At 44.7% G+C, this 11079-nt stretch overlaps 4 protein-coding genes across 4 annotated transcripts; 2 read left to right on the forward strand and 2 right to left on the reverse strand.

The window, feature by feature from the left end:
- Positions 1–848: 848 nt before the first annotated feature.
- On the forward strand, positions 849–1115 carry LACBIDRAFT_312976 (uncharacterized protein; the record flags this gene model as incomplete). The annotated part of the gene is made up of 2 exons (XM_001888507.1): positions 849–890; positions 963–1115. The coding sequence occupies 2 exons, from the start codon at positions 849–851 to the stop codon at positions 1113–1115; spliced, it is 195 nt and encodes a 64-aa protein (XP_001888542.1).
- A 1974-nt stretch (positions 1116–3089) lies between these two features.
- On the reverse strand, positions 3090–3437 carry LACBIDRAFT_312979 (uncharacterized protein; the record flags this gene model as incomplete). Its single annotated transcript, XM_001888551.1, has 1 exon — positions 3090–3437. One exon carries the CDS (start codon positions 3435–3437, stop codon positions 3090–3092), a length of 348 nt encoding a protein of 115 aa, XP_001888586.1.
- A 3533-nt stretch (positions 3438–6970) lies between these two features.
- On the reverse strand, positions 6971–7971 carry LACBIDRAFT_333840 (uncharacterized protein; the record flags this gene model as incomplete). Its single annotated transcript, XM_001888552.1, has 6 exons — positions 6971–7105; positions 7140–7258; positions 7406–7484; positions 7532–7777; positions 7829–7944; positions 7968–7971. The coding sequence occupies 6 exons, from the start codon at positions 7969–7971 to the stop codon at positions 6971–6973; spliced, it is 699 nt and encodes a 232-aa protein (XP_001888587.1).
- Positions 7972–8542: 571 nt separating this feature from the next.
- On the forward strand, positions 8543–10188 carry LACBIDRAFT_333841 (uncharacterized protein; the record flags this gene model as incomplete). Its single annotated transcript, XM_001888508.1, has 2 exons — positions 8543–8577; positions 8706–10188. 2 exons carry the CDS (start codon positions 8543–8545, stop codon positions 10186–10188), a joined length of 1518 nt encoding a protein of 505 aa, XP_001888543.1.
- Positions 10189–11079: the final 891 nt, after the last annotated feature.

Here is an 11079-nt window from a genome sequence, read left to right on the forward strand (position 1 = left end):
ATCAAATCAAATCCCTCGAACGACACTTGAGTGTGCTGACTGTTTGGATTGTGAATCGAGTTTTTATGGACAACATTGTATTTCATGAAGTTCCGAGTCGAATGAACCTTGAATGTACCAAGCATTGATTTGAGTACAGTTTACAAATATTAGCGGTCGACGCTAGGGATCAGCGCTAGCGCTCAGCCCACGCAAAGCCTACGTCTCAGTTACTGGTGATCGATTGATCCCGCGTCCCGTTTCTCTCAGCCAATGGCACTCGCTTTCAGCACTACGCAATGTGTCTCTACTTCCCGTCCTCCAATTATCCGGCTGCTCGAATCTCAATCTCAATTTACCCTCACCGCCGTGACGTGGGATTGCTGATCTCAAGCTTTCCACAAAAGCTGCATCATCCACACGACGATCCCTCGTGCGACCGACTTCACGCCACCGTCATACACTGTCACGACAGATATGATGAGCAATATGTGCATCCACATATGCTCAGGGCGCTCCACCAACTCTGTCGAGTTTCCAACCACTCTGGCCAACACGCGTCACACCTAACATCTGGAAGGGCGTTTTTGTTTGGTAATTACAGAGGATATACAAGAGGAGACACACACACACAGATGAGGAGTAGGACACATCATGTGAGAAGCGACACACCTGGTAACAATGTGTCGTTCTTCGTGATTTCGCATTTTCGAGTGTGCCGTGCATAAATTCGAAACTCCGTTACGAGCGTGATGAACGCTGTCACGACTCGGTCACGACCGCTTTCTCATCACCACCACGACCACCATTTGCTTGCCTGTGCCCCACCACCCCCTGCGCTCTCTTCCTCCTCACCTCGCACCCTTGCTATGGCCGACAAGGACCGAGAGAACGGTTACGGGCCCCTTCAGGTGAGTTCCGACTCTGTTCAGCCCCGTATTTGCTAACAACCCACCTCCCATTACCTGGCGAATGCCCAGCAGGGCAAAGCCGGGGCGCTCCTCCCACCTCACGCCACGTCCGCCCCCAGATCAACTCCCCTCGCAAACGCAACCTGTGGACTACGACTAACCGCCTGTGAAAACGCACACAAAACCACCCAACTACCCACGGCAACAACTCAGCGCCCAGGATAAACCACCCACGCTGACGGAATCAGCTCACGAAAATGCCCCAACAGACGGAATCCAGCGCTGAGGCCCATCGACGAGGACCCAGCGCCACTTGGCGAACCAACAGGCAATACAGCATTGTGCAGCCAGGTGCGTACCATGCGCCTCCCCACTAAACAGCCCCGAATGACAGCGAAAACGCCAGCGCCCTCTCCGACGAGGCCACCACTGCGTCTCACTCGACCACGGCCGCGGAGACCACATGTTGACACCCAAGGCTGTCGACGGTGAGAATTCTTGGTAGGTACATTCCGGGGTCGCGATGTTGCTCCCTCTCTTAGAATCTACGTATAACTTAATGTATAGTAAGTAGTGTAAGGAATAAAACTTATAATGTCAAATTTTACGTGAGCATGGAGAGGCTGATTTCGACTTAACCACAGAATTTTTGGTGTATATGTACTCAATATCTAATTTGGCCGTCACACATCAGATTTTCAATCCAAAAAGGGAACATTGTGGCGGAATTTATCGAAATAGTATGGATAAGATTCGACACACATTCCTGAATAAGTGACCGACATTTGCCATCAATGTGTTGAACATTGGACAGGTGTGTCGTATTTCATTTCTGTGTGTGTGTGTCGACTCTTGTCCGTCCTGGTAATTACAGTGTGATTACGTAGTTCAACATAGAATATGAATTTTACTTAGGGCCACATAGGCGGGGTAGGTTGCTGTAGACCGGCATAGTTACGCAGACATATACAGTCGAAACCCTCGTAACCCATACCCTTCCGTGGACAGTCCAGCCTATGGGTTTTCAGAGGTTATGGGTTGGAGGGGGTGGGAAAAAAATAAGCGCTCAAAAAATCATGGAAATCTCGAGAAAATCTAATTTTCTTTGTTTGCTGGACTGGAAGTAAAACAATCAGCACCATTGGGGCAAGTCATCATTGATGTATTTCTATTCAACAGTGTTGACTTCGTGATCGAGTGAAGCTTGATCTGGGGAGGAGGGGCATTGCAAGTTGATTTCAGAGAATTTGGTGATCAGCAGGTCAATAAATTTGGTGTTGTGGTGGATTTTATTAATGTAGATAAAAATTTTATTGAGTGTCATGAAAAAACAGTGAAAAATGCGGGGTTCTATGACCATTTTTGGTAGGTATGACCCTAACTTAGGGTCCAAAAACCTATGGGTTTTGCCCACGAAGGGCTATGGGTTATGGATTATCACGGACTTATGGGTTATGGTATGCAAATCCCCACCCACCAACTTGGTGGATCCAAAATGGCATGGGATTTCAGGGGTTATGGGTTATCTGATGCATGGGTTACGAGGGTTTCGACTGTAGTACCTGATAGAGCCGTAGAAACCATGGCCTTGGCAGCAACTTGGCAGGCGACATGTGTTCGACGTGCCTTGTTTCTTGAATGTAGTGTTTGAAAGTCCGGTTCGGTCCGGTTTTTTGATGCCCAGGGGCGTTAACCGTAACCGTAACCGGTCTGCCTTTTCCCCAGAAGTCAAAAGACCAGACCGGACCGCAAAAAGACCGCAGACCGCGGTTTTTTGCGGTCTATAGACCAGTTTCGGTCTGCATCAGTTTTAACCGGTTTATGACCGGTCTTTAGGCCAATATTTTAAAATTATGAATCGGTAAATTTATTAACATCTCTAATAGCTTCAAAACGAGCCCAAGAACGTTAAATCCCGTTAGGTATTGGTGCTTCTATAAAATAAGTCTGGTACATCTATTATTCCCCAAAGTAATTTACATTTTAATTCATATCTCTCTCGTTTTTTTACCAAATCGTACGTTCTTGGGTGCGTTTTAAAGGGTATTTAAGGGGCTACAAAAAACCGGTCCAAACCGGTCAAGACCGGTTCACGTTAACCGGTCTTTTTGCGGTCTTTACATTTCAAAAATAAAAGACCGTAACCGCAGGTCCGGTCTTTTGCGGTCTTGGTCCGGTCTGGTTACGGTCTTTTTCCAGTCACGAGACCGGACTTCCAAACACTAACCATTTCACGAGATGGTCCTTGAAAACACCTTTGTGCAGTTGATGTAGCAGATCCAGCATGAATGACTGAAAGATGTCACAGTGAGGTAGACAAGCCCAAAATGGTGGGTAGATTGGACATAGACCGATTTCCTGGTAAGTTTCTTTGAATTTCATGTCCTTGGAATTCGTCTCATTCATCGCAAGGAGTACAACTGTTTCCTTGGTTTCTCGTAGCAGAGTGGCCTCATGCGATCCACGATGGTTGGGATTCACTTTGCAAATAGGACACCGATTCTCCATACAGCATGCAACAAGGCACTGCTCTGGGTAATCTGCCATGTAAGCAGCAAGAATTGGCCAAACCCATCAGACAAACCCATTGGGGCAAGTCATGTCCACTCTGTTTGTGCCTGCACTAACAAGTGATCCTGTTAGGATAGAGATGCAGTGGTGAAAGGTGTGGTAGCACATGGCCTGGCACACCTTTTCAGTAAAGCAGTCAAACTTTCCTACAGGCAGGTACCCGATGAGAATTGTAGCATGTGAACTTGCTTGACGCCGAATGTCTTTTGAGATATTGCCAATGGTAAGATACACTGACTTGGGTTAGTTGGGTCCAGGGTCAGCACAATCAGACAGGTCTTTGTGGCTTCGATGGTGGCAAATGGGAAGGTTTTTGCAGTGACAGGTGTTGGCCAGCCTTGGCACAGATCAGGAGTGACAGAATGGCGGTAGAAGGTTAGAGGTGGGTGGGGTTGTGTGGTGTATGAGCAAGTGATGAATGGGTATGCAGAGAATGGTGTCAGGCATCCTTGAGGCCGAAGATTCCAAAAAATGTCAGAATTGGAAAGATGTGAGTTAGTCACTTTCATAACCACAACGAGCTCAAAGCTCTTCTCATCGCTCTGCATGTCAGGATCTTGCTCTTGATGCCGCCTGAATTCCTCACTTAGCTAAGGATGAAATTTTTGAGCTTTGCCCACTGCATCCTTCTGCCACGAATTCACACCAAGCAAGGCCAATAGCAACTTGCAAGACCTACACAGAACAAGAGTGATCTTGCAGTTTTCTGTGTCTCCAAGTTCTCTGTATCTCCAAGTTCTCTGTGTCTCCAAGTTCAATGAAGACATCATAAGCTAGCCATTAGCATGCTAGATCTCATGCCTTCTTTCTACACAAGCTGATAAATCTGCTGAGTTTTCTTTCTTCAGATTTCCTCACTGATACAAATTGACCAGCAGGAGATTGAATACATTCAGTCGTTTTGCAAGATTTGCATATGCTGTTGACAGTTGTCATGGTCTACATGTCCCACATATGCCAATTACTTTCTTTGGTCATGCCGCTCAGCACATACTTGGGTGATCCTGGTGTGTCCCATACTTTCTTACTTCCCCTTCTACTTGCCTTTATGCAGATTCTTTGTGTTTCATGCATGAATCCGGTTCTCTCTCATGGCCTTGGGGTATTTGCATGCCTGTGTGTTACCTGTCCATGAGTTCAATGTCTTATTGTTCTCAAGTTCAGTGTCTTGCCGATATTTCATTGGTGATTCATTTCTGGTGGTCACCACAAGTTCAGCATCTGGTTAACATCTTGTCTCTTGAGTGTGGCATCCTGCCTTTCACTGATTGTGATTCACTGTCACCAAAGTCCAACATCTTGTTGTTCTTGAGCTTGGCATCTTGCTGCTCTCTTGTCAGGACCACTAAACTTCCCATTAGTGTTTGAAAGTTAGGTTAGTTAACTGGAAAATAACTGGAAAATAACCGGACCTAACTGCAACACTAACCTAACCACGGTTAGGGTTAGTTGATTTCGAAAATGGAATAACCGGTTATTTTGCGGTTAACTAACCGTTAAATAACCGGTTATAACCAGCCCTATTATACACCTTCAAAATGCACTTGAGAACGTCGAAAACACTTAAAATTTGACTAAGTTACGGTCAAATCTCTAAAATATCACTCAAATGTGTAGACTTTCAAGGATAATTGCATAAATATGTCAATTCTTCACCGATTTTAGCGTGCTTGGGCTTGTTTTAAAGCTAGAATATGCAGAAATAATATCTATCAAGATACATATAAGCATATTTGCCTTGTTATAACCGATTCTTTATTTTTCGGCCCTAACCGGTTAGTAACTGCAAATAACCAACTGTAACCGGTTAGTTGCGGTCCGGTTAGGTTATTTTATGTTTCAGGACAAAGGCTAACTGGTATTGGTCTTGGTTAGAGCCCCTAGGCACCCAATAACCGGACCTAACCGGACTTTCGAAGACTACTTCCCATAGAGGCTCGAGGCATAACCAGCTAAGGTGAGTCACCACCTTCCATATCTTCCCCATCCACTTTCTTGTCTCCTTTTACACATTTCCTTCATGCTTTGTGTTTTCTAGTACTTTTTGCAATCATCACGATTGGGGTATTTGCACAACATATGTGTTACCTCGGACACTCTGTCCCTTTGTTAAAATTTGACTGTCTTCGGAGTGGCACGTACTTCTATGATCACCTCTGGTGGTTGTTCTCAACTACTACTACTTTCCATGTGTTGAGCATGATGACTCGACTGTCTTGGGAGTGGCACATACTTCTATGATCACATCTGGTGGTTGTTCTCAACTACTACTACTTTCCGTGTATCGAGCATGATGACTTGACCATCCTGGGAGTGGCGTGTACTTCTACAATTGCTTCTGGCATTTGTTCTCTACTACTACTACTTTCCATGTTGTCGAGCACAATGACTTGACCGTCTTGGGAGTGGCGTGTACTTCTACCATTTGCCTCTGGTATTTGTTCTCTTCTATCACTACTACTTTCCGTGTCATCAAGCACGATGACCCAACCGTCTTGGGAGTGGCTTGTATTTCTACAATCACCTCTGGTGGTTGTTCTCTACTACTACTACTATTACTTTGTGGCATATACTTCTATGATTTGCCTCTGGTGATTGTTCTCTTCTGTCACTACTACTTTCCGTGTTGTCAAGCACAATGACTTAACCATCTTGGGAGTGGCACATACTTCTATGATTCACTTCTGGTGGTCATTCTCTTCTGTCACTACTATTTTCCATGTGCAAGCACAATGACTCAACCATCCTGGGTTCTACAATCACTTCTTGTGGTCATTCCCTACTACTTCTACTTTCCATGTGTTGAGCACAATGACTCCATCTTCCTGATAGTGACATGTACTTCTACGATCACCTCCAGTGGTTGTTCTCCACTACTACTTTCCATGTATCAAGCACAATGACTTCATCTTCCTGGGAGTGACGTGTACAGTGTACTTCTATGATCACCTCTGGTGGTTGTTCTCCGCTACTACTATACTATTACTACTTTCCGTGTATTGAGCATGATGTCTTGACTTCTACAATCATTTCTTGTCATTGTTCTCTACTACTTCTACTTTCCGTGTGTTGGGCATAATGATTCCACTGTCCTTGGAGTGGTGTGTACTTCTATGATCACCTCTGGTGATTATTCTCCACTACTACTACTTTCTGTGTGTCAAGCACAACATCTCATCTACTACTTCTACTTTCCGTGGGTTGGGCGTAAGGACTCCACTGTCTTCAGAGCGGTGTGTACTTCTATTATCACCTCTGGTGATTATTCTCCACTGATACTACTTTCCGTGTACCAACCATGATGTCTCAACAGTGGTGCTTACCTCTACAACTCACACTTTACAATTGTTCTCTCATCCTGGAGGTATGTATACTTTCTGTGATCCACATCCTGTGGTTATTGCATTTCTGGCTTTACCTGATGGTGAATGGCTCATAATTGGAGGTGTCAAGGACCTCTATGATCACATCTCATGGCCTCTTCTTTCTTATTTATGTCAGGGTCTTTCCTAGTGATGTGACGGCCCGGCTTGGCCTGGAAGCTGTGGCTTTGGCCTGGCTTTCGAGAGCTCAGGCTTTGTAAATCTCAAGCCCGAGCTCTGAGCCCAAGCCACAGGCGGCTCGGGCTCAGGCCACGGCCTGCACTAAAAAAAATGACAAGAATTGCATAGTTAGTACAATGTCGTCCTCATCAACGTCGAGTACTAATTGGTCCCACGAAAAATCATCAGCCTGCGCGACAATTTCATCAGCCTGAAAATCTAAATCTAAAATCTCCTCCCCATTGAGATCTTTTTCTATCGTTGAGGAAAGCAGCACATCATGAAAAATGAGATCATTTTTATACAAACACTTCAGGCATTGAAGGGCCTCAATGACATCCAGTTTGAGTCAATTACGCTGCTTGCTAATGGCAATCCCTGCAGAAGAGAATGCTCGCTCACTCGAAATGGATGAGGCCATGATGGGCAGGTAGTCGCGTGCTATCAATGTCCAAGTTTGGCCATATGTCCCTGAGTGTTCCTTATTTTTTCGTGAATGGATGTCAAAAAAAAGAACAGGACACTTACCCCCCACCACTCAATGATTCCCATATTCTCCAGGATCACGTCCCTTGCATTGAGAAAGCGAAGGAACTCTCCCCTCCATGGTTTTGTCGGATCCGAAAATGGGTTGTCCTCTTCATCACCTTCGTATTCCAAATCTGTCTCAATGTTGTCACAAATGAGGCCATTGACCTTGTGTGATTTCTTTGTCTTCTTGGATTGCTCTGAAGAGGGCGCTGTACGATGGAGGAATTCATAACGTTCAATAAACTGTGTCATGGAGTTCAGAGAAAATTCAAGGGGAAGCATAGGAACACACACCTTCGCCTTGATAAGCTTCACCACTTCGTTATACTCATCCTTCTTCCAATACTTCTTGAAATGGGAGAGCTTTTTTTTTTGGGATTGATGACTACAGATACAAGGGTTAGAAAATTCTTACAATTTGACTGAGACATACTCATCGCAATAATATGAGCATCAGAAGTTGCAGTTTTCATATAATACTCATCAAGCTTCGAAGCAGCTGCATCGAGAGCTGGTTCGAAAAATGCATACTTTTCTTTCTTCACGTGGTTGGTCCAAGCTGCATAAAGAGCTTCAACAGCAGGGAGGGCATTATATAAAGTTGGGGCCTTGACTGTGGAGAAAGCTTGCTGTGCCTTATCAGCGTGCTAAGTGTGTGTGACATATGCCCAGTACCTGTACAAGTCTCCTGTGGTAATTTCCCTCTTACGACGTTATATTCTCTTTGACTGTTTTGATTGCGCTTACTTAATGACTGTCACGATTCAACTCGCATTAGTCACACTAGCACACGTGTAGTAGTGACATCTTTTTTCTATTCATCGTACCACCACTACGTTCGCTCGTCGTGCGGCAGCGTCGTATTGCGCCCCCTGTTTGAGTCAAAGTAAGTGATCTGAGTTTGTGAGATCATTGAATATTCTCTTAGAGGTATTTGAATATCCATCGGCCTTTCTTCCCGAACTCTGCTTCTTCGAGGATTTCCTGAGGAAGAGCAGATATCGCGCAATGGACATCCGAAGCACTAGCGATCTCTGCATAGAGTTCGTGAACAAAGGACTAAGTCGCACGAAGGACGATTAGTCCTCACACCATAGTAACAAGACCTATATTCACGTTCGCCAGACCCTACGTCGTAGCCTCGACCACCCACTCCTCCTGTACCTCACAGAACACCTGTTATAAGGGTGGACACTGTGGGATACTACGACGCCCTGGCCGACTACATTACCAAGAGAAAATCGAGATCTGACGAGGCGCCAGCAGTTAATCCCGCTGCCACGTCAGACTCTACTGCCCATACCGCTACCCCCACTACAACACTTACATCGCGACAAGGCGCTAGCCAACCATTGTATTCATTTCCTAAATCTTCGAGGGCTCCCAAGCCTAACAGCAAAACTCAATCACAACCCTCATCACAATCGGTTTTGCCGGCCAAAACTAGCACGACATCAAGTCATCGACCCCCTAAGACCACAAACATTCCTAAATCTACCGCCACTTCTTCTTCGACTACGTCAACCACAAAACCGTCATCCCCACTAACGGCGTTCCAATTTACGGCTCAAACGTCAAGACCAACTACTTCGAACGTGACAGTATCAGCCACGGGAGTTGTTGATAACTCTAGTTCACCCAGTTCAACGACATCCACTTTGAGGAAGTCAACTACCGACGATCCCGCACGATATCTGGCGACAACTTCATCTACAGAACCCGTCGTTAACTCGCCTGGATTCGATACTATAATCGAAGGACAGGAGATGGAGACTCCAGTAATAACGAGAGGTGGTACTTCAACGTATAAGGATTCACCGATGGCGAAGCTTATAGCTCAGTACTCCGGGGAAGATGAGAATGACGAGCTTTCTACTGAGTCTTGGGTCAATATATTAATTACTAAAGATGAATTGGAAGCTGAATTGGTCGAGAAAGTGGAGGACCCAAATAAAGGGATCACAAAGTATAAACTTTCGGATGATTTTCTAGAGGGATTGATTAAGATATCAACGGAACTACAAATTTTCGTAGAGAAGGCTGCAGGATTGATAGAGGAATGGACTCAACACTTTGTTGTTGACCCAGGGGATACCCTAATACCCATCTTAAGGGGTACAACTAGTCTCCCTCAACTAAATGTTGCTTGGACGACCATACAAAGACGTTTGGAACTAGGAAATCGTACACTTAACAAATACATGCAACAATACCAGAATGACCCGCAAATGGAATTTCCGCTATCTCCTGTTTCAACTCTACCCAAATTACACTCAGATTTGAGTACCCTTCAAACAGCGGATCAGCGTTTACGATATTTGTACCAGAAATTTCCAAATCACCACGAACAATTGTCTGAGCAAGCGGAGACCGCTCTGAATCAGGGTAAATCGTGGATGAACATACTTCCTCTACCAACTACATGGAAGAAAGCTTTCATACCGGACAAGGAGCAACTCCCAGGGACCTCTAACCGTCAAGCCTCCAAAGGTAAACAAAGAGAGACGAGGGAAAGTGCGGATGAAGATGAAAATGATGCAGCTTCTCGTATTTGGTTAGGAGCAGAAACCCCATTCAAAGGCCCGAATAAATGGTTTGACGGTGGTAGATTGAAGACTAGAGCACTTCAGTCACCCATTTTTGGGTACCTATGAGGTACATCAATTCCTTGATTTAGGGTACCTTGGGGGTACCCATTCCGGGGTGGTATATGAGCTCCATACCAATACCATGGTACCATGGAATGGAAAACCCATACCATACCCCACTCATACCAATACCATGTTACCATACCATACCAGTACCATGTTACCATACCATATACCATGTTACCATACCATACCAATACCATGTCACCATACTATACCATGTCCTGTTATACCATACCAGATGGTATGATGTCACTTCATACCATCATACCAAAGCTGTCATAGGGTGTCTGGGGTCCTTTTCCAAAATATATAAATTATTTCTGCAGGCTGCAATACTGGTCCATTGGGTGCCATTTTTTGTGGGGTGGTTCTCCAGGTTTTTCCTGAGATATTAGGCTACAAATTGAGGCCAGATAGTCCAAACCATCTATTGAAAATGAGTTGAAATAGGCTTTATCCCAGCTTTCCCATGCATCCAAAGCCATTTAATGATACATATCTTTCCCAATCCTTTCTATTAGAACAATATTCATCCAAATCAAACAAAACCACATCTATTGTGATGAAGTGGTCATAGAGAAGAAAAGAAAAGTGGAAATGCTTTCAGGTTTTTGCTAAGATTTCCAATTCCAAGTGGAGGCCAGATAGTCAACTCCAACCTTTAAAAATCAGTTCAATTGAGGGTTTTTTCATTCCTGAAAAGCCATTAATATGAATGCTTTCAATAATAGGTTAAATATATTTTGCCCAGTAGGGCCAATCAGACAGTCCTGCCTACTTACATAGCATACACATATAGTATGGCCAACAACACCATCATATAATCTCAATTTTCTTAAACACTACATATGTGGAATCAAGTATTGTTGTCCTGAGTGTTGGCCAAAGTCTCTT

This window comes from Laccaria bicolor, genomic scaffold, assembly GCF_000143565.1.
Source record: "Laccaria bicolor S238N-H82 LACBIscaffold_56 genomic scaffold, whole genome shotgun sequence".
Classification (NCBI taxonomy): domain Eukaryota; kingdom Fungi; phylum Basidiomycota; class Agaricomycetes; order Agaricales; family Hydnangiaceae; genus Laccaria; species Laccaria bicolor.